The 27,972-nt window shown below is 37.8% G+C and overlaps 1 protein-coding gene across 9 annotated transcripts in view; it reads right to left on the reverse strand.

Annotated features, from left to right (window-relative positions):
* CELF2 (CUGBP Elav-like family member 2) overlaps positions 1-27,972 on the reverse strand; it is a 392,630-nt gene that overhangs the window by 65,985 nt on the left and 298,673 nt on the right. For all 9 annotated transcript variants that reach the window (XM_036759896.1, XM_036759905.1, XM_036759906.1 and 6 more), the window contains 4 exons: positions 19,504-19,638; positions 9,659-9,738; positions 5,143-5,301; positions 1,586-1,649 (listed from right to left, as the gene is read on the reverse strand). In XM_036759896.1, the coding sequence (XP_036615791.1) occupies positions 1,586-1,649; positions 5,143-5,301; positions 9,659-9,738; positions 19,504-19,638 (438 nt within the window). The remainder of the gene's footprint in view (positions 1-1,585; positions 1,650-5,142; positions 5,302-9,658; positions 9,739-19,503; positions 19,639-27,972) is intronic.

Here is a 27,972-nt window from a genome sequence, read left to right on the forward strand (position 1 = left end):
TTCATCACATTAAGATACGTTTTTCCGATGGCTCAAACGCTAGAGCAGAAACAATGCAATAGAGAGCATAGACAGAGCTGGCAGGTTTCAGGAATAGAGATTCATTCAGCAATATTGTCATCCACAGGCCAATTTAGATGGTCAGACAACAAGTTAATATTCATCTGCGATGCCACAGCAATAACGGCATGCTGGAATTGAACACCTATGGGGAGAAACCCATCTATACTCATTAAAAGTCTTTCAAGATTCATTCAAAGTGAAACAGGCTGAGGCCAAAGACATGATTTTTTTTTAAGGAGCAGGAAAAAGAAATGAAAGAAAAAGGGCTTTGGTTTGTTTTTTTTTTTTGAGGGGGGAGGGTAATGATGGATAAAAAAGCTTGGTCTTTTATTGAGGGCACTTAGGTCTTGTTTCATTGATTCTCTGTGTCCATGATTAAAATCAACTGAATCTGCTTTTCACATACCAAATTCTGTCATCTCTCTCCCCCGCCCCTTTTGGAATCAAACAAGGAAAAAGCTCTCTAACTGCTTTTCGCGGCAGGTGTAACGGGCATTGGTGTTCTGATTTATTGCCCATATTGCTTTCGTTGGCATCACGTTAAGTTAGGATATCAGCATGGAAGGTCACACAGTGGGAGTGACCTTTTACTAATCACTACACCTCAGTTACTACCGGCACAGCTCATTACCAAAAGAAATCCTTCAGTAAGCTAGCTTTCAAATACAGTCACACTTTGATTTTTCTAGAGACCAAAGATTATACTTTGAGATAAAAGCTTCTGTTGCACAATTCTGTCAACCCGGGTACCGGAGTCCAAAAAGGCATCCAGTTAATTGTCTGTGGTTATCAAGGGATTGCAAACTTGTATCAAAGGTAGGTCTGTAATCTTGGCTTTCATTAAGAAGGTCAGAACATTTTTATTGACTGCCTATTATTAAAATGTTAGAGGGCTGTCATTAATTTGGCTGTCAGGATATAGAAATCTTGTTGGAAATCCCTCTGTAATCCTAAAGTTGCTTCATTGCTGCTGGTAGAGGATACAACTAAGGAGACTTCTCAATTTGTGACTGTGATGAATTTGAGATTTAAATGCCCGAGGTGAGACCAACCCCAGAGCAGGTCCCAATTTAAGTACCTAATAATAGTCAAGATTTATATAGTGCTTTAAAGTTTACAAAGCACTTTCCTCAGAAGCCGGTGGAGAAGGCAAGGGGAGGCAAATTTGATTATCTCAATTTTACATGTTGTCACTGGGGTCCCCTTCATCAGTGGGCTCCCAGAAATCTGTTCCATACAGATAAAGAAACTGAGGCTCAGAGATAGTTATTGACTTGCCCATGGTCTGAGAGCTAGTGAAGGCTGAAGTTAACTCTGATTTCCTTGTTCTAAGTCCAGCATTCTTTCCATTACATCGAACTGATATCCTGACTGCTAACGACTCAAATGTTTTTCTCTGTTTCATCTCTTGGCTTGCTTGGTCTGTCCTCTTACCTAATCTAAAGACCATTAACGATTAAGATCCCACAGAGTCTGAGAAACTGCCATATTATTAGAAGTCAAGGCACGTTTTTTGACTCACCAGCCATTTGCTGAATGCCACTGAATGCACCCAGGTTACTGGAGGAGGTCGCCTGTTGCAGAAGCTGCAAGTGAAAAATACATGGTCATAAAAGCAATACAAGAAAAGTTGTTGTTTGTTGTGCAGTTGTTTTAGTCACCTCCGACTCTTTGTGACCCCATTTGGGGTTTTCTTGGCAAAGATATAGGACTGGTTTGCCATTTCCTTCTCCAGCTCATTTTACATATTGCCCAGGGTGACCCAGCTAGTGTCTGAGGCCAGATTTGAACACAAGAAGATCAATCTTTCTGATTCCAGGGCCAGTACTCTACCCATCGCACCACTTCACTGCCCATAAGAAAAAGTTTTGTTGTTGCTGAGTCATTTCAGTGGTGTCTAACTTTGTGGACCCCCCCTTCCCCAATACTGAGCCACAAAGCTTGGCACTAAGTGCCTTCCAAATGAAACTGACTATGTACGTATGTAGTTTCCTTTACTTTTACACATTTGCTTACTGTTGCCTATTGATGGACTGCAGGTCCCTGGAGTCGGTGCGGTAAATCCATATTAATGTCTAATCTCTATTAAGAAACACACTGACACTGGGGAAACCCAATAACATGGATGCTTTAAAACAATTAATCAATTTACTCTTTTTAGCAACCAGGTGTTAAATCTATTGAAATCAACATAGCGTGACTAATTATAACTCTCTATAGTCTAGTAGTTACCATAACTCATCTCTGTCAATCAAGGTCCATTCTCCTAATCCCCTCATCTTCCCTCCCAGTTTAGATTCCTCTGTCACTCTGTGAAAACAGATTTGTTAGTTAATGGGTCACTAGAAAAGTACCTGTACCAACCAACTACACACACATGCACACGCACACAAAGACCCTTAGGAACAAGAAACTGTGTCAGAGAACTTGGAACTGGAAGAGACCACAGGCACAGATGATCCAACCCCTTTAACTGATCAAAGATGAGGAAAGAGTAGTCTGGAGACCAGTCCAAAGTTGGTTGATAGAATTGGAAGCCAAGTTCCCTGGCTCCAAAGTCAGTGCTTTCTCCACCATATTATATTACCTGTTTTTATGGGTCATATGTTTAAAATCAGTGTCCTCCAGTGGTACAGCGAAGCCCATTACTAGTCAAAACTCTGGAGAGGTTGCTTCGGTGCCCAAAGCAATGGATTATAAATATGTCAGAATCTTTACAAATACCATAATGTATCTGTGAGGAAGTCTCCAGAGATTTCTTGAGAGTTTTTACAAATAATTAATTTTCCCCTGCCCACATAGAAGAAGCTACAGACACATCATTAGGTATACAGTGATATATATGTATACACACATGCACATATGTATATATCTATGTATATATACACATATGCGTATATACATACATGTGTGCACACATGCGCTCATGTATGGTTCTATCCATGTCATGCCTAAAGTATTAGTTGATTTGGCCAATCCAGCACAAATATGGATGAACTTTAGTGATTTAAAAAAATTATTAAAATCAATTTTTTGCTCCAGTTGTGTTTATCTAAACATAATGGATGCAATATAAACACAGTTTATGTGTTTATGCATATATGAAGCCTATGCACATATGAAAGGGTATTCCTGCCCTTTTAAGTTTAAAAAAAATAAAAAGTTATACCTAGAAATTTATTAACTTGAAACTTATCCTGCTGTATTGGGTGGCCCATAAAGTCAATGGATCACTTAAAAATATTTTCTAGGATTTTACTTAGCTCTCTGTAAAACATACTACAGGGAACTGTTGTCTCCTGCGTGAAGTCTGGGTCCTTATAGTTTCTTTGAGACATAATTTTTAAGTTGGATATGTGTTAAGAATTGCCATACTTCAAAGTTCCAGTAATATACACATATACTCGTACTCTAATCTATAGTTTTTGAGATGGAAAGGCCCTGAGAAATCACTGAAACCACTTCCCCCCATTTTTCAGATGAGGAAAATAAAGCCTAGGGAGAGAAAAGCGATGTGACTAAAGACACAAAAATGTGTATGTGTGTGTGTACTTTATCTACGTATCTATCTCTATATGCTTTAAAGATATAGTCAAAACTAATTCTGTTATGAATGGAGAATTTGTGTGACACGGATTGAGGTAACCAGAGGGACTCTGGCATGCTGTAAAACTCATGGATGTTGGGGACACCTGGCAGCAGGGATTCTTGTGTTTTTGTGCCCCAAGGCTCTCCAGGAGTCTGGTAAAGCCTATGAAACCCTCCTCAGAATGTTTGCTGCCTATGTGCATAGTTGAAGGAAACACTAAAATTCTGTTAAAGGTTAGTGAAAATGAAGATGTATATTTTTTCCCATCTAAGTTCATGGACCACTTGAAATCTACCGATGGATGCCACATTAAGAATCCCTGCCTTAAAGGGAAAGGGACTGTTGAGAAACAGGATTTCAGGTTTCTCCTCAATTGAATCCCAAACATTATTAATTTTTTAGGAATGTATTAAAAAATACTCTAAGTCTTCATTATGTACGTGATCATGTGTAACATCCTTAGTCTGACACTCAAGGCCTTCTATAATTTGGATCTAACCTATCTTTCATGCTTTATCTTATGCCATTTGTTTCAAACTGGACTACTCACTCAGTTTATATTCCCACATCCTTGTGCCTTTTACCATATTATTCCCTAGTCCTCATCACCATCTCTGTCGTTGTTCAGTCACATCTGACCCTTTGTGACCTCATTTGAGGTTTTCTTGGCAAAGGTACAGAAATGGTTTGCCATTTCCTTCTTCGGTTCATTTTACAGATTGTTGGAGGGACACTGTTTCAGATAAAGGAGCTTTTTGCCATTTCCTTCTCCAGCTCATTTTACAGATGAGGAACTGAGGCAAACAGGGTTAGGTGACTGGTCCAGGATCACATAGCTAGTAAGTGTTTGAGGCTAGATTCGAACTCATGAAGATGAATCTTCCTGATTCCAATCCCACTGCTCTCGCCACTCCACTGTTTCACCTAGCTGCCCACTGACTTTTAACATAGCATTGGACAAAGTCATACCATCTTCGTAGACAAGATGGAGATACCTGAGCAGGACTTTCTTTGCATCCCCGACAAAAAGCAGGCTTGTTGACTTGACTCAATAAAATGACTTTATAACCAGAAGAACTTATAAATGGAATGAGTTATTTCTTCGTGAGCTTCTGGCTTTCAGAGAAATAAAGGTTCAAGTCAAAGCTGAAGGGCTCACTTATTCAGGGTACCGCAGAAGGGATTCCTGAATGAGGCAAGTAAGGTTAGAATTTAAGGCCCGTTCAGATTCTAAGAAGCTCAGAGACGCTGCCTCATCCACATCATACGTGAGCCAACTCTTGTGCCAATGACTTAAAATTGCCATGATACTCAATTTAACTGGATGGACTTTAACAATCCATTGAGAATTGGACAACTGTTTTGGGTGCAAAATATAAACAAAAACCCCAATCTTCTTGGAGTGGCCAAGAGGAGAAAAGCAATCTTAAAGTACATGGGGGTGTGAAAGTACTTGATATTCTGGGAGACCATGCTGCTGCTGCACTTACCGCCAGGTACTGTGGGGTGAGTCCACCCAGGCCTGTCAGGTTCCCCCAAGTGGCAGTATTGAGCTGTTGCATCTGCTGTGCCAACTGCTGTTGAAGACGCCTTTGTTCTTTGTCCTTCTGGGTGTCAGCAAACTTCACCACAATAGGTGAAGAACAGCCCTGTGGTTGGACACATTGGAAAATGAAGAGGAAGTTACGCTACAGAGGGACAGTTATTACTCCTTGAGTAGATACCATTATGCTACAGAGTTACTGTTCCTTGAGTACATAGATCTGGGATCTCTCTAACCTGTTGCAGTGGATGGGCTCGGCTGGAGTCTTCCTGAGTCCCCAACACTAACCGGAACTTAACAGAGCTCATGCCCAAGTTTCTTTCAGAATTGTCGAATTCTTTTTCTTTGTTTATTGATCTCTCTCTCTCTGTGTCTGTCTGTCTTCAGCCTTTTCCAGTACTCTCACAGAAACAACAGACCTTATTAGTGTTCTTTAATTAAGCTTCCTGACTCCCAGTCTTATAGACGGACTCACCTCTTTGTATGTTTCTATAGCACAGGGCTTGGCACATAGTAGGTGCTTAATAAATGCCGATTGCTTAACGAATGATTGATTCCCACATATCAGCCAAGGACAAAAATAAGGAGTAAAATTGTAACAAGAATGAAAAAAAATCTCTCATGCATTTAATTAATTCTTAGCTCCCCATTTGTGTGTGTGTGTGTACGTGTGTGTTTTATTAGAATTAAAAGGATTTTATTGTAAGTATGTCAAGGTAGCAACACATTGACAGGCTGATCACTGAAGATCAGGCCATTTTTATGTTTTTAGGACCATGAATTTCCGAGTACTGGGATCCTGACAATCGCCAGATACAGAGGGCCATGGGGAGAGGATATGGTTTTCATTTTAGGAATGTGGAAATGGAGGAAAGGACTATTGAGAGAGCAGGAACATGTGACTTCTCTTTTTATACAAAACAGCTTGCTGATGGCCATAAAACCTTTCCTCCCCTTACCATATCATATCCACCCTAACTGCCATCACCAGAGCTGAAACACAAAAAAGATAGATTCTTAGTCAACTACATTTCATGCAGTAGGAGAAACAATAGATTTTCCCCCTTCTTCTCTGAGCACATCCCACCATTCAAGGAATTTCTCCCATAGAGTTCCATTTCTCTACTCTTATAAAGGAGATTGTGAAGGGAAAAGGGATATAAATGAGAGAACAGCCTAACATAACTTTACATTTGACAAAAGTATCGAGTAAAATACAGCAGACCACCTCATGCTTGAGATATTTTGTTCCTTCTCAATAATCTTTAGAAAAATTAGCAATTTGGAAAATAGCAGGGCTACACTCTTCCATTTCTCCTGACTTTAGTCTGCATATTCCATCACAATAAAATATTTTATGTTTTGCTCAAAGTAAAAGGGAGAAATTCATCCAAGCTATTAAGTAAAGCATTTTTTTGTAACATCTCTCCTTAAAATTTTTAAAAAGGATCTTTGCCCTTTTCCTATAGGATAATTCTCGAATTTCCTCCTCAGAAAGCAAACTTGCATTCTCTTTTCAGATCACCTTGGGTGGATACTGGTTTTCAGCTTGCTATTGTAGTTAGTACACATGGGGTACTCATTTCTCTTTCAAAGAATAGTATGGAATCTGAGGAAAATGTAAGAAAAATGAGGTGGCTCTTGCAATGCTCTGCTTCTAGCAAATCATCACTCAGCCCAGAAATCCTGAATCACAGTTGAGAATGCTGAATGTCAGTAAATTACATAAAAACAATATCGCCACCATTTTTTAATCTATAACTCATTTTTCGTCATCTCCTCCACATTTCACCACTTCATCACTTTCAAAACATTCTGAACATGGAAGTTATACAGCAAAGTGGTTTTGTATGGGAATAGCAATGTTATTGTTGTGTCAGATTTGTTCCATAACAAACTGTAGCATCTCCTTCTAATGGTAAGTTTGTTGTTATTTTCCTTTTTTAAAAACTAAAAACTGGCATATGAGCAAAAAATTAGACAAGTGATTGTGGCTTTCAAAATGATTTGCTTAAACAAAGCAAGGGGGGTGGGGGAAGGAAGAACACATAATACAGAAATTAATTATTTCCAAGGACTCATTCTTTTTAAGCATTAATGTCCTCATCATTGTGAGTTCAGATCTCACTCCGAAAATACATCTTAGTCAATGATGTGTGACAAGGTACTAAAAATAATGAAATTAAAAAAAAATAACTTTGGTTGCCTAACTGAAACCTGATTTCATAATACATAATTTTCCATTTTAAAAGTCGAGTTTTGGAACTGGAAAAATAAGCTACAATGCTTAGAGGCCCCCTTTGTTTAAAGTTCCCTATAAAGTTGAATATTAACTACCAAAATTCAAGATTATTTAATAAGGTGGTTATTGTTAACAAAGGGCCGTGAATTACTCCTGAAAGTCACCATAAACAATGCATGTTTCCCCACCCTATCCCTTCTCTAACAGCCTATGTATTCTTTTCAGAGTAAAAGTCTACTATTTCCTTAGTCTTGCTGCTGGTTCCCAGTCTCCCCTTTTGTATAATATTGATTGCCTTCATTTATAGGGAGCCTTAGAAAGCTCACTTGATCTCATTCTCTACAGCTCAGCACTTTCTACACTAGTTAAAAGTGAATGTAGTAAGGGGTGGGGCTTTTTTTTTTTACCTTCCTATTACTTTGAGGGAGAAGAAACCTCTTTTTTCAATTGAAATTTTCTAAGGTGAGGCCAATTTGAGTGAAGGCCATCATCTTACCTTTTTAAAAAAAAAACACACGGAAAATAATACATATAAAGACATTTTCATCAGCAATGCTTTATTTGGTCCAAAGTAAAATCTAGCAGAAAATAATGGCCTACATTTCCTTACAAAAATAAGGATTGAAAAAGACTTAAACTATATCCTCTTAGATATATGTACATATGTGGCTACCTTGGGCACACTCAGATTCCTAGATATTTCAAATGCTGTGATTCATTATTTCCTATCATGGCTGACTCTCTTGTAAGACTGCCTTTAGGAAGGGGAGGGGATGTCTTTAAAAATGCATTGCACTGGAAGGAAAACACATAGATTATATAAGATATGGTAGGAATTTCAAAGTTAAATGGAATGTTTGAAAAAGACAATAATAGCTTTTGCAATGCTAATGTTGTTACTCAGAAAAGTACTGGAGACAGTTAGTGACAACATCATGCATACTTCTTTTCCAATTTTCCACCCACCTTTTCACTCATTATAAAACTGCCAAAAGATGTGACGCATGATGATCACTTGGTTCCCAGCATGCTTTGGGAGACCCAGCATTGCAAGAACAAACAAACCCCCCAACCCCCTCCCTCACACCTCCCATCCAACCTCCTCAGAACAAAAGAAAACGAACCCCAAACTCAGATCAATTAACTGTTTTTTTTTCACACTAAGGAAATTGAAAAGATCTTCTTTTAAAAATATATATTAAAAAAACATAGCTGCACAGAACACCACAATGCCACCTCTGAAAAGATCACCCATACACAGAGATACAGTAAACATAATACAGTAGAACATGCACTCTCAAATGATTCTATTTGACAATACAGAATAAGTAAAGGCATATCACTCTTGGGATGCTTTTGTGCAAAACTCTGAAAGGCCACGACCCAAATCACAGACTAAAAGTGCATAGCCCTCTGTCAATACTTGGTGAGATTTAAAAAAACCAACCACACCAAATAAATTTCTTTTTTCCTAAAGCCACTGTCTCTCATTAAGGGAGTAAAATTTAATTTCTTCGCACTATTCATCACTGAAAAGTCAGTTATTGAAAGGTAGGAGGGGGATATTAAAGAATACTTGTGCAAGCCTTTACCATTTTCTGGTAAGAAGACAAATCCAACCTTTCAGTGGCATGTGATAGAATTAGCATTTTAATGAGATAAGTAAAGTAGAAGAAATGTTCATTTTTTTCCCCCAAATTCGATGCTTAAGGACTTGTGCACAAGTTAACTCTGCTTAACCGGGGGAATTAAATATCTTTTGATCCTGCATAAGACATCGTGGGATTTTAATATAGGGCAAACCAATTTGGGGTTTCATTTTTTTTTACTTCCTACAAACCCTTCAAGGATTAATTGGGTCCTTTTGGTAAAGAATGGCACTCCATTGGTTAAATCAGATACTGTTTCACTTGTCAGACTTGTGCCACTGAAACAAAAAGCCTAAATATTTATTAGAATTGGAATTAAATGGAAGGCTCTTATTAAATACATTTCAACTCATTAGAGAAAAAAATCAGAGAGAGGAGGGAGAGAGAGAGAGAGAGAGAGAGGGAGATAGAGATAGATGGATAGATAGAGAGAGAGGGGGTGAGAGAGAGAGAGAGTTGGTGAAAGTTGAAATCTATGATTGTCATGTGAAAGATCCACACAGGAGAGTATTGCTTTACCATTCCCAATCATTTGCACAAAGAAAACAAAGAAAGGGCAGATGATACAGTACCTCCATGGTCTGAGACTGATGCATGGCTTTGATTGCATTCTGTGCCATTGCCCTTGTAGAAAATGTGACAAACGCACAGCCTGTGGGAAACAAGGGGACAGGGAGCAGGAAAGACAAAAAACAACAAGACAAAAGGGTTGGACGCTTGTTAAACCAACACAGTCTACGAGAACTGCCACAAGACGACACTGTTCTCAGTAGTACATAAAAATAAACAACTTCTCGGTTTTGTTTTAGGCTGATTTTATTTCTTACTCACAGTGCTGACTTGCTAATCTGACCGAAGCTGAAAGATTTATTTATTTATTAGCTTATTTTTACGTGGGAGGAGCTGGATCCTTTTTAGCCACAGGGTCTGAAAGGAGCAAGGTTTATTTTGCATTTTCTAAGAGGAAAAGTTGGTATTTTACATTTTCTCCCTGGCAGATCATCTTTTCACTCAGGGCATCCACATACCAGGGCTTTGCATTTCAAATTTTATTGTCGCTTCTTAAACAACAACAAATAAAATTCTCACACCAAGGGTAAATTAGCAAACAAAGTTTGAAGAGCTTAAAATGCCAGGGGTGAATTTCTCTGCCAGATCAGAGGAATTAAAAAAAAAAAGAAAAAAAATATTGTCATATATATGTATAATGAGGCTATTTAAGCATAAGCAGGAAGAAGACCTCTGTATAAAATGTTTAGTAGCTATCCATTTCTCCTAGGAATAACTGGCATTATTACTGTGAGAATATTCAACAGTGTGAAATGTTAAAATTCATAAGGACTTTTTGGAAAGAAAGCTTTGTGACTTTCAAAATTTGTGATCCTATGAAATGCATCAGAGTTCTGACCTGAGAAATAACGTATGCTGTAGATATGCCTTGAACTTCTTGTGTCTGTTGCAGACTATTTCTCCCCTTGCTCTGCTGTAGGATAGCTGGAGTCCCTAGCGCCTCAGCTATTCCCTTTATTGCTACTTGTACCAGCATTGGCCACCATGCAGGTCAACGTTCCCCCTGCACGGCTCATTGCCCTTTTAACTAATAAAAACACTGCCTTCTGAAATTTACATTTTATTCATCATGCACCCTTGGGCTTCTCAGAGAAAAAGACTGTGAAATTAATGCAGATTCAGGCTGATTTTGTAATAATACCACAGCACACTAAAAGCTTAGCTAAAGCAACACAGACTTAATTCATTTATGATCTCTAATGACTTTAAAAGTGCATTGATTTTAAGCTTCTTTAGCCTTGCACAGTTTGAACTTAGGTATCAGAGAATAATTTAGTGTTCCACTCAATTTCCTCAAAACATTATTATTATTACTACTTAAAAGATTTCCAAATGAGGCAGAGCTAAACACAGAGAGGGCTGAAGCATATTGTCATTTCGGAGCTAATGCATGAAAGCTAAATTCTGGCATCAACAAATACAATATTGTTGCCCCTGTGGCCAATGAGCAAAATAAAGCATTCGAAACCCCAACCACCAGCAGAGTGTTTGGTTTATGCAAATCAATTTGTCAGGAATCAAACATGACTTCTCTCGCTTTTTTTTCCTTTTGCTTTGTGTGTACCTGGTGAGATTATCAAGTCAAGACTGTATTAACATTTTAATCAAACAACAGTAAGATAAAGCAATACCTGCCCATCATTGCAGAGTTATGAAAAGTCAATGCATTTTTGGTATCCTGCTGTATTATTTTTAATATGAGTAACCCCACTATGTAAGAGGAAACTCATTTTATGTATCTATATATACATATGCATATATAGATATAGATAATGATGAGGGATGGGAAAATGTCCAACTCTTTCTGTATATTTATTTCACTGTTAAGCCAGGCTTGTAAAGCTTGAATTAAGCTTGGCTTATTGATATCTCTCATGTTTGTGGCTTCCTATATTTCTCAGACATCATAACAGCTGATGAAGCTTACTATGTATACATGCTGTATAGAGCTACACTGGCTGCAGTTGGTGTTATGGAGATACATTTGCATCAGTAAAAGTAATTTACAAGTTTTCTATAAGACATTCTAGCCAATGTGTGTAATGTGGGAAATAAGAAAACGTGGTATCTCTGCTAGATTCCATATTAAAGCTATGCACTAAAATGAAGAGGAATGAATTTACCATCACTCTCAAAGTAATCTCTCTTCAAAAACATTTTGTTTATTACTAATATTAGTAACCGAGGAAATAACACTAGGGGGCTTTTATTCTTCCATTTCTCATCTCGTGACTTCATTGGAGGGAAAAGAGAACAATCTAATACAGACATATTAGAAATCATAGAGTGCCTTGAATAATACTGCTTTTTTTAATTGTCAAGAAAATTGTTTCATTCACTTCATTTGCTCTTATTATCCAGAAGCATGTGCTATACTGACAGTTACCAAATGGAGGTTAAGAATGTATTTTTTAAAAAAGCATGTAAGATGTCAACAAAAATCAATAAGGCATTTTATGCATTACCACAGTTTATGCATTTACCACAGTTCCAAACCAGCTCAACTGCTTTAAGTAACTTAGGGAGAAAGATGTTGCAATTTAGCGGATCTCAATAGAAAAGTGTTTGCCACAGAATGATAAGATTGTGCCTCTATAAACTCAAATCAGTGCCCCTTTCTCTACGGAACTTGCAATTAAAAGCTCAGCTGATGTCTCTAATTGTAAAATCCTCACCCCAGTCCCCCAACCTCCAAACAAACCTGACAAATTCAATGACTTTTTAACCTTTTAAAAAATTATTATTATTGGCAGTGGTGGAATGACAGAGAAACAGTTTCCTCTAGGGTTTCTGTCAAGTACTGTACAGTGTGCTCTGTGTTCAATTACTTAGGAGGGAAAATTACTGTGTCATTTATGAAGTGGGACCTCATATTGAACAATTTCTCTCTCTATGCCATTCTCGAGGATTAAGTTAAATAACTGCAGAGCCAAACATTTCTTAGTTCTGTGGCTTGTTAACCTCTGTAATTTCTCTGCAACAGGAGGTCATCAGAGTAAGATGGCTGGATTTTCTTTTCACCCTTAAAAAAATAGAGACCCAACAATGAAAAAAATCAAGGTGAGTGGACACAAGATCTCAAGGATTTCAACAGCATGGGGTCACAAAACTCCTGGCTCCATAGAGTTGGCTGATGATTACTTTCCCTGAGGATACTCCCCCAATGGGCTTCAGCAAAAGTTACGCCAAATTCATCACCACCCTCTACAAAATGAGCTCTTGGAGAAGGCTGAGTCCAACTTGATGTGATGGAGCTACAGCTCTGATTCTATTAGGCAAATCTTTAGTACTTGAGCATGCTGCTCCTATATGTCTCTGACTACTGACAAATATTAAGAAGGAACTTGGTTGGGGGGGGCGCGGAATTAAGGACCCAAATAATGATGCAGCATTTGGGGGGTGAGGGTTAAGGGTAGCAAAACAGTAAGGAGTTGCGTATCTGCAAATATTCAAATACATAATTGCAAAAATGAATTTGTAAAAGTGGTTAGCCCATAATTTACTTGGCAATTATTTATTGGCTCCACTTTTCGAGATGTCAGAGATCACTAATAGGAATGAAAGGAGGTGAATTTCACTTATTTCAGGAAGGTTGCCTTCTCACCCGCTAGAACAGATAAATGATTGACTGGGGAAAGGTTTCTCAAAGTAATTTCTTCCTACAGACAGGATCTGAAGAAAGCACGTAGCCCTGTTACAGAGAAGATTTTGGAACACATCTATTACACTTGTCATTTCAATTCAAAGGATATCTTAACTCAGGTGTTTTGCCTTTTCTCTGGGCTGCAAGAGATTTTTTTTTTAGAGGACTAGGTGAATTCCTGCTCCTGATTAAAAAAATTAAAAATACATACCCTTTAAAGGCATGGCTAGGGTGCACAAAGGCTGGGGCCTTTCAGGTATTTATACGAAAAGAGTGAGAGCAGCGTGATCAGTTCATACTGGAAGAACAATGCATAAAAATGGTGGGTCCAGTGGGAAGTATATTTCCAACCGTGAAAGACTTTGTTTCTGTATTTTTACTTAGCTAAAGGTCTGGATTTGACAGACTGCTCTCACTATATCTCTGTCAGTGTCCACTTGTTGTGAGGTTAATGTCAAGTGTAAGAGAAATTTTTAAATTCTTAACTTAAAAAGTAGGGGCACATCACTAGTGTTGTGAAGGTTAAGATTTGAATGGACGTGTAAGATTCCAAGACATCTAAGAATGGAGGTAGGCTCTGGACCAAATTCAGAGGCTGGGCAAAAGTATGTGGTATGAAGCTTTGATTTAATTTTGATAATCCCTAAAAAGACTTAAAAATTCAGTTTATCATCTACATTATTATTCTATGTGTGTTTTCAAATATCTGGACATTTGGGCAAGGGGAAGATAGAGAATGAAAAGAATCGCACTCTATATTAAAAAAAGGGAAAACATCTTTTAAGTCATAATTAAGTTAGCTATCCCCAGGGAAAAAGAGGGGAAAGTGTTGGCTAGTCCCAGATGTAGTGAAAATGGTGGCAGTTAAATTTCTGATGCCTTTGGTGCTGTGATTATGGATCACCTTAACATGGTCAGATTCTACCTAAATAAGCATCTCAAATGACTGCTGGGTTCTAGAATTGATCAAGTTGCTGGATAGCATCTGCATAACTAGAATGTTGTGGGTGTCAGCTGCTAAAATGCATGAGATCTTACAGATTATGCCAAAATGGATAATTTTCAACAGAACCAGTGATTTTCAGTAGAGCCTGGATATGGGATAGAGGGGAGAAATGCCAATTTGGTCATCCTAGGAAATCGATGATGACCTAATGCCATTGAATACATGTGTTAGGTTTCTAAACTTTGAGTCTCAAACCAGAATTTTGAGTGTAACTTCAAGATGAAGTGCTAAGAATGGATGGATGTGTGATATTTAACATATTTTCTTAATGAAGGCAGGCACGTTTATATATATATATGTGTATATATAACATATAGAGCTGGAAGGGACTTCTGAGATCATCTCAAGTCCAACCTGATTTTTACAATGAGTAAACTGAGGCACAGAGACCTTAAGTAACTTCTTCAAATTCACACAGGTGGTACATAAGAGAAGCAGGACTTGCATCTCAGTCCTATAACTACAAATTCCGTGCTCTTTACATGTTAACACACTGCTCCTATCCATTCATATCAGTCATCAAGAGACTGAGAGTTCCCTCTGCTACATGTAGATCTGAGAAATTCTTTAGGAACTCGGTTTTTTATAATGCATGTTCATTCCAAACAGTCACTGTACCATGTTTCCTAATAAGATAAAACAGTAAAAGAAGATTTTGCAAAAATGGGGGTAAATGTATGTTTTAATGGCTTGGAAGTACATTTATTGAAGAGCAAATTAGGCAAAAAATCCTGACCAACCAAATTATTATAATGAGTTTTTATTGGTATCCAATCTGCTTATTGTTCCCAGTGTTGGCTGTACTCTTCAGTATCAGACTTCTTAGCAAAAAATAAGATATTTTTAAAAAAATTTAACATCTTCTGGATAGTGTATTTCATCCTCTGGCCTAACCTTTTTTTTTTATCAGACTGTAAGCTCCCTGTGGCTAAGAATTATATTTAAGATGTATTTTTATTAAACAAATTCCTCACATAATACTCAGTGGATTATGACAACAAGAATAAATATATGACAAAAGTAAAAAATAAAATAATAATACAAAAACTTCTTAAATGAATCTAATAGGATTTAGATCAGGATGGGCACTTGTAGATCTTACTACTTTTATGACCTTGGGCAAGTTAATTCATCTCCCTGGCCCTCAGTTTCCTCATTTGTAAAATGAAGGTGTGGGGCTGAATGGCTTCTGAGGTCCTCTTCCAACTCCAGACCTATTTTTGTCCAACCCCCTGATTTTACAGATGAGGAAGCAGATGCTTAGAGAAGTTTGTGCCCCAGGTCGCAAAGGCAGCATAAATAGCAGACCCTGAATCTCCTTTCCTCTCTCCTCTAGAGCACATTAAAAGCTATGAAAGCTGGTATTTCCCACTTTGGTAGGATTCTGGTTGTGGATTCGAGTCATGACTGGAACACTAGGTTCTAATACTATGGAAGCAAACACAGCACAGGAAAGATCTGGGCATGATGAGCTATGGCAGGATCTTCTTCTTCACTGACTTCCTGTTAATAACTGATGCAAGTCCTCTGGTTTCCTTAGCTCCTCTGTTGAAATCACTTATTGGAAGAGGGTTGTAGGGGGCACAGAGACAGGTTTGGACTCAGGAAGATCTGAATTCAAGCCCTTTCTCTGTTATACCGTGGCCCACACTCTATATGTGACTTAAGCAAGTCACTCAGTCTCTCCAGTGTCCCAGGCAACTATCTAGGAGACTGTAAGATATTGAAGAATTGCCCATCCATGTTGGTAGATGGAGTTTCCTCACTGGGTGTTCCTTATACTAATGAAATCATAAGTCTGGATGCATTTTCTCTCCCCCCAAACCCCGCTTCCACATGTACTCAAATGGGGTGGTTGGGTCAAAGGGATTTTTAGGCCAAAAATTTTAGACATTTCTTTATCCTAAGGGGTCTTTTTGATGATTTAAGGGGATCTACTAAGCAATGATTACTGGTGATAATTTCAGCTGAATACTAATATAGAAAAGGTATGTAGGAGTAAATGAGATATTGAGGAGCACATATGGCTTCTTTTCTTGTCACTGGAATCAGAGAAAAAATAGGGAAAAAAGTAACCAGATCGCTAAACCAACCTTTTTGCCATAGTCAAATGAATGGGCTTAAAAAAATTTCCATTAAATAATTAGCTCCCTGGTTCAGACATAGGGACTATGTTTCAAGTAGACCCAGGTTTCATTTTATTTTACTTTTTTTTAAAAAGTCTTCTTTTTAAAATAGCTGAGCCAGCGATGAGTTGGGAACAGAAATGCTGAAAGCCTTTTTGTCTGCAGAGCCACTAATGGGAGATGCTTTATTAAAATTTGATTGAAAACTGTAATTCTTTAATAAAAGCAAAATAGAGGCATCAGAAAATTGTCCTTTTAGCAAATATACTTATTCAAGAGCAGTCTCTTATATTACAAAAAAACTCTGGGTTCCACAAATTGGAAAAAAAAAGCATACCACTATCTTTACATTTTAGAACAAATGATTATAAATGAGATTTTAAAATCAATTTATCTATTTATTGCTATTGGAAATTAGCATCAGCTCACCAGAAATGAGTATTCTTTTTAAAAAGGGGCAGGCTTCTCTACATTTTTGGACAGTGCTTTATAGGTAAAATATGGATCACTGAACTCCTTTAATTGTATTCCAGAAATGGACTGCTTTTGTTGTCAAGTACTAGTTCATCAAATAAATGACTGATAAAATTAAGCAAATTATCTTATTCAGCACCATATCCTCTTTACTAGGAGAGTCTAAGTTGCTCTAAAACCTCCTCTGAAAAGAGAATTACTAATAATAAAAGGTGCTCTAAATACAACATGTTCCAATGTTATGGCATACTATTCCTTATCATTCTCACTTAACAGTAGGATGGGGAATAGGAGGCACAGAAATTTTCACAAATTGGCCAGGTTAATCATAGAGCATAGAGTATAACTCAATCAAACTCCATATTTAGGGTCTCACTATTAAACCATGTTTACAATGATATGTAGTTAGTACTTTAATGATATGTATGTAGTACTTTTATCATGTACATGTGTAATATTTTCACATGCTTTTATATTCTTAACTTAGAGATCCTCACCACATCTTATGAATAAGGAAAAGTAGTTATATTTGCACTTTGCAGACAAGAAAACTGAGTTGTAGAAAGCTTTCGTGACATGCTCCAGTTCACATATAGAGTCATTGACTGAATTTGGCTCCCAAGTATCCCAACCACTTCACCTATTAAGACTACCACTAAGGCTGTCTCCTGTACCACAGAAAGTGGTAAATAACAACGGCATGCAAACGTGGCATAGAAAAGCAGCGGACAATGGTGGACCTGTTTAATTGGCAGTGATGCCATTTCAAGTTTCTCCCCTACATACGACAACCTTTTTGAATTTTCAATCATGCTGTCTGTCACCAACTTTCTACTTTCTTCAACAGGGTGTGCATAGACCCTTCTTGAGTGGTATGAGATTAGCTGTGACTGGAAGAATGGATCATTGTGATGCCCTAAAGCTTGTCTGAATGGTTGGCTCTAAGATGGCATCAGGTGGATGTTACAGTATCCCATTACTTATCTTTGGTGAGGGATCTTTTGATTCAATCTTGCACAGCTGCCTAGACGCAATCTGGCCTTAGATTGGAAGCACAAAGGCCAAGGATAACACCTAATTCCATGTTCCGTACTACTTGTAGACAACTGCTTTTCAGAGAATGTTAAGTCACAAAAAGAATCTCAATTGTAAGAGAATGCATAAACTGTGATTTCTGTGCCTCCTGTTCTCCCTTTAAAAAAAATCACCTTCAGAAATAACATGGGCATATCAAAGCTCGGCTGTTCTACCGCCTGTCACTTTCTTTTTTGGCGTCTCCTTCCACTTTGGAGCAATGTAGGAGGATGTAAGTGGGAGGACTTTATACTTTGTATTTTGGATTGTGGTAGCTAACGTTGTAATACTTTACTGTCAGAAGAACAGACTACTCTGTCCCATATGGCTTGAAACACAATTAGGGCTGGTAAGATGAATTGAAAAGAGCCTCTGTTTGGTCACTGGTGGCTTACCCTTCTCTATCACTATGTGACATGGAGTGGTCCCATCCCCAAAGGGGTGGAGGATAAGAACAAATCAGTAATTGGGAGAGTGCACTTGTAATTGTCCTACAGATTGAATGGAGACCTCACACTAAGGGTGGAGAAGGTACGTTTCATCTCTGTAAAAACAGTTTCATGTCCATCTCTCTGAAGCTAATCATTTCTCAAACTATATTATCACTGAGGGCAGAGACTATTTTTATTTTATCTTTGTATACTGATCTCCCTAGCACATATATAACAAGTCCCTAATATTTGTTGAATCTGAGTACCACCAAGATTGAGTTGGAAAACAGAAGGCCTAGTGTTAAAAATGTTTTCTGCCATCACTCCTAACCTTTTCTCAAGTTTATGAATGGGTTAGGAAAGGAAAGGAGGAGATAATTGGGGAGACAACAGTATTTTACTCTATTCTGAACAGTTTCTTGTAAAAGAAGTGTTAAAGGTCAGCTTCATAAATATTTTGCCACAAGGCCTTGGAGCTTACAATCTCAGAAAATAGTCCTTGTTCAGAACTCAAATAAATTCTTCATCTGTTCATAGCCTCTCCATACTTGGGACCCTGGGATGTTTCCCCCTAAAGAAAGATTCTGACAGCTCAAGGAAGGACAAGGAATCCAAGTCCATATAGGGCTTCCTGTGAATATCAAAGTTTTTCCTAGTCCATATCACTATCAAAGAGTCTGTAATTATCTTAATATTTCTTTCTGGCAGAGGCAGAAAAATCAGGAGACTAAAATGAAAACCACAAATAACCAATATCCCTTGCTTCCGAACCTTCGTTCCCCCAGGCCTAAGAAAACAAACTGCAATCTGGGATCAAAAAGGGGATGTGTTTTCTTAGAGTACTATGACAGCTTTTCCATTGAACAAACAGAGTGATAACATGAGTTAATATGTTGGCACTGAGACCTTCTTGACTTTTGAAATAAAAGGTGATAATTTCAGCTACGGTGAAAAGTTCAGGTGGGTAACTTCATCACATGGGACATATTACAGGGTAACCTCTAGCTGTACCCAGTGGCTGCATCTACCTTGACTGTGACACAGAGTTCCAATTAGCACTTAAGGAAAGAGACTTTATAGACAGCACACTCACCTCGACTCAGCCCATCAGGTCCCCGGAGGATTCGACATTCTTCTATCTGGCCAAATGGAGAAAACATCACCCTGATATCATTCTCATTACACTTCTTCGAAACCATTCCTATGAACAATTTTCTGTCTTCCACAGCTAGGAGATAAAAATAATGAATGATCAAAGGCCATTTCATCTTTTTCCCCCCCTCCCCCCGTAATCAATGCTTCATTACTACATCAGACCAAGTTCCAATCTTGGGAGTCTGACTCTGAAGCTGAGGACAGGCCCTAAGGCAAACACTTTATACTTACAAGCTCCCCATTCCCTCCCCACCCCACCCCATATACTCTTTTATGCCCCTTCTCTCCCACTTTGCTCTTTCTGGGTCATTCATCATTTTGTGAGTGTGTTGTTTTTATGTTTAATTGGATACACAAGGATTCTTAATTAATTAATTAAAAAATACATTCAGCAAATTTTAAAAATACTAAATGGCAAATGCTTTTATTTCATAGAGGCATTAATTTTTTTGGGGGGGGGTTATAACTTTTAATTAAGATTTCCCTCCCCTCCACCCCTAAAAAAATATAGGGAAGGAAAAAAGTCAGGATAGAAAACCAAACAGGAGTTTGTGTAATGAAATGAGTGAATGAAAACTTCTGTCTAAAAGCATTTAAGGAAAGGAAATGTGCCTTTCAAATGGAAAGAGCTTAATGCCCAGCACCTTGACAGAAAAATGTTAAGGTTCCAAGACATTAAGACAGGGCCTCATTCCCACTGGTGAGGAGTAACATTGATGAGTTTGGGGGAGGGCAGATGAGGAAATCAAAGAAATGCTTTTCAGGCTAATTAGCACATTCATTTTCGTTCTACAACATTGACCTACACAACTCAAACTAGGCTCCTTCAGCCTCTATGGCCCATCATTTCTCATCTAAAAGGAAGATCAACTCTTGGCCTAGAAAATAAATGAGCTACAGCTTACAGCGAATCAGGATATAAAAGAGCCATTTTCTATTGATGAGACTATTCCGCAAAAAAGGAAAAGTGTGCCAAGAACCTTCAAATTCCAATCCTTTAAATGAATGCTGTTTGTGAGCTCCATGAGAGTAGGGGGTGTCTTATATCCCCAGAATTTAGTACAATGCCTGGTACATAGTAGGAGCTTAATAAATGCCTATTGACTGCATGACTGATTTTGCCTTTTTTTGTACCCCTAGCATTTCACACCATGATTGGCACATAGTAGGCACTTAAGAAATGCTTGCAGATTGAATGATTCCTTAGGTACCATATTGTGATACTTTTCATACAGGGAGGTTTAGATTAGAGGGCCTCTAAGGGCTGTTCATATGCTCTCCCCCGCTACAAATATATTAGCATACCTTTAAAAATATGTACTATATCTCAAGGTAAAAGACACCATAGCCTTCCCATACCCCCTTCAACTTGAGATAACTGACAGTTGGATCTTGTGTTACATCAGATTGTTTATAATAATAAAAATAGTAGAGGGAATGTGCTATAGTGAACTTGGTATTTAGGAAAACCTAGGTTCAAGTCCTGCCTTAGATATATTATTAGTTCTGTGAGTCTGGGCCAGTTTCTTAGTACCCTCAGAAAATTCTCTAAGACCCTAAATTGCAGAATAGTTGTTGATAATATTAGTAGAGGGAGTTTTCTACTCCAAATCACAAGTTCAGATCTCTCCCCTCATGACAATAATTACGTGACTTTTTAAAAAAATTTATTTTTTTAATTTAAAGACCAAAAAAAGAACACTTCCATATATATGGTAGAACACAAAAAGTGGATTATATAATGAAACTGAATCTCCATTTTGTACCACTTGCTTTAAAAAATATATAATAAATTAAATTAATTATTTTGAAAACTTCTGCTTCTGTTTCCTTTTGAATTACTTTCTGTTTTCTTCTATGCATTAAAGAAAGTTTCAATACTTTCTAACCACCTTTCCCTTCCCACCCCATTAAAAAGACAAAAAAATGCCATTGTAATTGTTAGTTTTTTTCCAAGTGGACCAAAGGCATCTTAACGCAACATCTTGATTTGCATGTGAATTGTATTTAAGTGAGGCAGAATTGCTCAAAGTCCTCTGCCTCACTCTCCCATCCAGAGTTACCAAAACAAGTATAGTCAAGCAAAACCAATCCACATCACGTCCAACTTCAAAAACCTTTCTTCCCCCTGCACGTCACGTCAGCTCCATCCCTTCTTTGTCAGGAGATGGATAACATACTTCATCTTTGGTACTAAATGGGTAGGATTCTTAAGTTTTTCAACTTTTTTTTTTACAATGCTGTCCTGATATAAACATTTACTAGCTTTATGCCAATTAACTCTGTTTGCTTCAGCTTTCTCATCTGTAAAATAAGCTGAAGAAGGAAATGGCAAACCACTCCAATATCTTTGTCAAGAAAATCTCAAAAGGGGTCACAAAGGGTTGGACATGACTAAACAACAATAACCTCATAGAAACTGTTCTGAATCTGTTCACCTCACTAGCATCAGGTCATACCCAAGATTCTCTGAAATAATCTCTTTCATAATTTATTTTGGTGAAATACTATTCCATTACATTCGTATTGCTCAGCCATCCTTTCATGGATACACTCTTAGCTCCTACTTGTTTGTTTCCCCACCCCCTCACCCTATTAAGCCCCCTTAAAGGATCGAGAAGTTTGTTTTGCTTGGGACTATTCTCTTTCCATAATTATTCTCTCTTAATTTCCCCCTTTCCTACTCACCCCATCCAAGCTAGTTCCCCGTTGAGTTTGATGTATTTCTATAATAAATCCTTGTGTGTGTGTTTTTTTAACTCTTTGATTCAAACAACAGTGAAGTTAATCTGATGTTCACTCCACTATCTCAATATTTGTGAATATTCTTCTCATGCATTTCAATTATAAGAACTAGGAAATTTCACCCCCTTCTTCCTCTTTTCTACAGCAATGTACTCATTCCCTCCTCCCTTCTCTTTCTCCTATGGCAGCTCTAGAGTCTCCCGGTCCTCTGTTTTTTCTTATTTAGAATGTCTTATCTGAAGACATTTAGGTTCTTAAGGGACACTTGTTTTTTCTCCCCCACTAGAATTTTAGTATTATAGCATCACTCAGCTCCTTCCAATTGCTCAAATACATTTCTCTTTCTAGGTTTCTCTGGACTCTTGAGTTAGTATTCCAGAGTTCCTATTCCGCTCTGGCTTCCTTACCAGAAATACTTGAAAGTCCTCTGTTCCATTAAAGGTCTACTTTCTCTTTGCTTTGAGATTTTTTTCCTGTGTTGCTGGGTGAGTCATTCTTGGTGGTAAGCCTGTATCTTTTGCCTTTTGGAATACTATATTTTTAGATCCCATCTCCTTTAGAGCAGAAGCTGCCAGATCTTTAGATCTCATGTGATCCTGAAAGTGGTTGTTTGGTACCTAAACTCTTTTCTGTATGTTGGCAATATTTTTTCTCTTATGTGGAGTCTAGATTTTGGCTACAACACTTACTGGAGGGTACATAAGACTCTTCGTTTTGACGTTTATTTCAAGAGATAATTGGTAGATTCTGTCTAGCTTCATTTTAACCTTTAGTTTTAGTAGAACTAGGAAATTGTCACTTATGATTTCTTAAAATATAGTGTCAAGCTTTTTTCTTAAAAAAATTATGGTTTTCAGGGAGTCCAGAGATTCTTAAATTATCTCTCTTTGGCTTATTTTCTAGGTCAGTCGTTTTTGATACCTGATATCTTACATTTTCTTATATTTCGTCATTCCTTTGAGTTCTGATGTTTCTTGCTCTCTTAAAGAGTCATTGACTTGCTTGGTCTATTCTGGTATTTTGTTACTTTGGTAAGGTTTACAGCTTTCTCTTCTAATCTGTTTGTTCTTCTTTCAGTTCTTCTACCAGAGTTATTATCTCATTAAAAAACAAACGAAAAAACCCCACCAAACTCTTGTTTCCTTTACTCTAGGCATTCATGTAATCCTTGTAGAAACATCCATTTTCTTTCCCTTGGAGTCACTGCTTACAATTATTATGAAGTTTTCTTCTTCTAGGCTGGATTATTAGGCATCTCTAGATCTATATTTTTTTATACTGGTTGGTGTATTCTTTTATTTATTCATCTCTCCAGCTTTGAGTTCTGAATTTATTCTTTGGGTCAGAGCCAGACTCTGCTCCACTGTTGCACTTACGGGTGGAGTCAGTAAGCCCTGCTTAGTTTCACCTTGTTGGGGGAGGTGGGGGTCACTTTAATTTCCTGAACTGACCTCCAAGTCCTGAGTTTACCTCCCTTGGAACACTGAGCTTTATTGGACAGGATTGTTAGGACCCTCAATGACATCAAAGGACAGAGTGCTAGGGACCTTTGATATCAACTGATCAATTTCCTTCACTCTCTGAGACTTGATTTGAACTAGGGTCTTCCTGATTCCAAGATTATATAACCCCAAAGGAAATACTGTTTCATTGAGAAACATAACCCAGAAACCCAAAGGACAGAAAACTAAACACCAATATAAGGAAGAGCTCTAATAAATCAAGTCACTTTGACATCTCTAAAATTTCACTGATATTCAGCATTTTTGTATAAAGCCATAATTGGTTATACACATGTTTTTATATACTTGCTTGGTATTTTTATTGTCTTTTATTTCCATTTTTCCTATTGGGTCCACTGAACAGAGAGTACCTTCATTATTTCTATTTGAGAGGCAGCCCGGCTTATTGGAGAGATCACTAGAGTCAAAAGACCATTGTTTGAATGGCTCTCAGTTTCAACTCTGTTAGTTCCTGGAGGTGTGATCTGGGGCAGAGCACTTGCTTGCTTTGAATGTCCTTCTGGATAGCAACCTCTCTGGCTTGGTGGAGATTTCATATTATGGTCTGCTTCTAGTAAAAAATGATTGCTGCTTCTTCACTATAAACTGTAGTGGTAGCAGTTAGGGGATTGGCAGATTAAAAACTGTCAGCATAAAATCAGAAAGTAGCTTGGGACACTTTACTCCTAATAAAGAATCTTCCTCAAGTCTTTTGACCCACAAAGTAAGAACAGTCTTAGGCAACCTGAGATTAATGGATTCTCCAAGCAAATGGGGAATACAATTTGATCCTTTTCAACTAAATCGTTATAGATTATTTGTGGGATGAGAAAAAAGAGGAAGGAAATAGTTAAAATAAGAGAAATGGGAAAGGAAAAACCTTCCAGGAATAGTCATACTTGCTCTTTCTTCTCCTATCCTGATGCTCCAAGAAAGCAAGAACCTGCCTCTGGAACCTGCTCAAATCCAGAAGAATTTGGTTCTAATTTCCTTACAACAGCAGCTGACAAATTCCCAGCTGATCTTTGTAAACCTATGATTATGTCACTTAGCTAAAACAATTTGCAGGTTTCCAGCTTGACGGTGATTTTATAGTAAATTAAACATCCTGCTCCTGAGTATAGCTGAAAAAAATAAAGATTTTTCCCCCTTCTCAAAGATGAATAACCAGAAAATGGAAACGGTTTTAAGAATAAAGCAAGACTTTCTGGTTTTTGATTGCTGTTTGCTTGTTGCTAGCTACCAAAAAATTCAAGCTTCAGAAATTTATCAAATTCAATTCTCCTCTGTAAAATGGGGATGAATAAATTATACAACTTCACAAGGCTGTTTTTCAGGACCACAGATTCAGATCTGGAAGGAACCACAGAAATCACTGAGCCCAGATTCCCCTCCTCCTAGAGATGAAGAAACTTGGGCTCAAAGAGAACTGACTTGTCCACATCATAAAAATAGTATTGTAGCAGAGCCAGAATTTAAACCCAGCTGGCTGGGACTCTATCCTCAGGAAGATGTGAGTTCAAATCCAGTCTCAGACACTTACTAGCTGTGAGACTGGAAAAGTCTCTTAACCTCTGTCTACTTCAGTTCCTTCAATCGAAAATTGGGGAAAGAAATAGCATCTACCTCCCAAGGTGGTTGTGAGGACCAACCGGGCTTAGCAGTGTCTGGCAAACAGTAAGAGCTATATAAATGTTAGCTATCATTACTTGGGAACTAGGACTCTTTCTACTATGACCATGAGATAATATAATGACTTTATAAATGGTAAGAGACACACACACATATAATATGATGAAATATTATATACATATGTATGTGTGTGTATATATACACACACACATATGTATATATATGTGTGTGTGTGTGTGTGTGTATTTGTATGTGTGTAGGTATATATAATCATCAGTTCTAGCATTCACCAAACTGGTAAACTGATGCTGTTCCTCCTCTTTCCCCACCCTAACACACATAAATCAATGAAGAAAAGAAGAGTGGGGTGTGCGGAGGATAGAGAGTGAATAAGAGTCAACAAATATTTACTAAATACCTACCCTATGCCAGGTCCTGTGCTAAGCCAGAGAGGTAAGAGGATGTCTCTCTTACCCAAATGCTAGAATTAATTTAGATGGAAGAAAATCAAGACCTTCCCCCAATAAAACTAAAAATCATGCACAGTCTATTTAAAACAGCCTTTATTTAATATGCTATCTGAAAGAAGTCATTTGGGATAATTTCCTTTCTGTTCCTTGAGCTGTTATTTCCCTTAACGTACATAACAGTCTTTCACCAGCTACGGTCTCTCTCCAGTTCTTGAGGTACAACAAGGATATATTTGGGTTGACAACAAAATAGGGAAAAGTAGAACTAGATTCTCCTTCAATCCTCTTCTTCAGGAAGCCTTTCCCCTGCCTCCCCCCTCCACCTCCCGCCACTGCCATCTCTGTGACATAATCTTCTATCTATTCTGTATACACGTGTCTATTCATTTACACGTTCATTTCTCTCATTGTACTGTCAGCTCCCTGAGGATGGGGGCTTTTTTGGCCGTTATATTCCCAGACCTCAGTACATAGCACTTAATAAATGTGTGCATTGTTCTATTCTACAAGTTTTCCTTGACTTAAGAAAAAAAGAATTCCCTATTTGCCACAAACATTTCTTCATGAGGTATAATATACATTTTTCTTGGGAGCTTCTGTAGATATTTTTGACAAATACAGTTAATAACATTGCAGCCATACTTTTCGGATGGGTTCTTTTCCTTCAAGGATTGAAAATGAACAACCAAAAAAGCACTTTCAAATACAATAAGAATATGAGTCAACTAATATAAATCTGGCAATGTTTGCCAATGACCTTTGTAAACATATTGTCCCTTCCATGGAACAAATAGAGAAAGGGTTAATTGTTTAAGTATAAAAGGTTATTTTTTTTTGTCAGGGAAAAAAAAATCTTTTTTTATCTCTAATTGTAAGTCTGCTAACACCCTGGTGTACAATCTGTCAAAGTCACACCTGGATTCAGGGCTGACTGAATTAATTAACAACTTTTCTATGTGTTAGTGCTAACATATGGCATTTAATTACTGCCTCCAAATCTGTGAGTCTCTCTACTTTGAATTTCAAAATTATTTCTTCATCTTTCAGTGAATCAAAAAGTCACTAGTTGGAAATGTCCTGTGATTCCTCCCTTTTAAAAATGGAGTCTTTGTAGGTCTCCTTCCTGAGTTGATAATACTTAGTTATCTTTACTACAGCTGGCTGTGAACTTCAAGCAGGGACAGTAGGGATTTTGGAGGCCTCAAGAGAAGAGATAGTGGGCTTAAATGGCATTTCTGGAATCTATGCCTTAAGAGCCTCAGACAAGTTGTGAGGTTGGTGGGTTAAAGCAGGATGGATTTGTACTCTGTCTACGGAAATACACACACACACACACACACACACACACACACAGGGGTGCACCCATATCTATATCTATCTATTATCTATTTTCTCTCTCTCTCTGTCTCTCTCCACCCCACTTCCTTCCTCTCCCATCCCTCATTTCAGCAGGGGGTTTGGCATTCCAGTTAGCGCCATTGAGAGTCAGCTAATATAACAAAGAGGGGTCCACAAGACAGAAACTAATTTTGCTTTCACAAGGTATGTGCTTATTTTTTTCCACTCATACCCAGACTTGAAGTCTAGTTCTATCAACATTTCCAAATTAACGAAACTTTTTTATCTTTTAAAATTGATGTTAGTAGAAAGAGAAATTGGAAAAAATGAGATCTTCCCACGGCACAATATTTTTATTCCCCAGCTAAAGCCCTAATTCACTGAAGCTAGGTGTAGCATCTTCATTTAGCTTTTTTGGATTGAAATGGAAAATTATGCAAAGGAAAAAAATGCTCCATTGGTCTTACGCTCTGTCCAAACAAGCACTCTCAAAACTGGATACTGATAGGATGTTTATCTGGCTCTGAAAGGAGCAAAAGAATTAGGAAGAATAGCTTTTACTATATGTTAACTAGTACTTTACTGCTTGTCACTAGAATGGAAATTTGTTTGACACATGGAATCATAGAAGCAAGTGGAGAAAAGAGGAAACAAAGAAATTTCTAACATTTCACAGGGGCCCAAGCTTGATTCAAAGGCAATTTAAAGGGGAGGCCCTGC

The sequence above is a fragment of the Trichosurus vulpecula genome, chromosome 5 (genome assembly GCF_011100635.1).
Source record: "Trichosurus vulpecula isolate mTriVul1 chromosome 5, mTriVul1.pri, whole genome shotgun sequence".
NCBI classification, from domain to species: Eukaryota; Metazoa; Chordata; class Mammalia; order Diprotodontia; family Phalangeridae; genus Trichosurus; species Trichosurus vulpecula.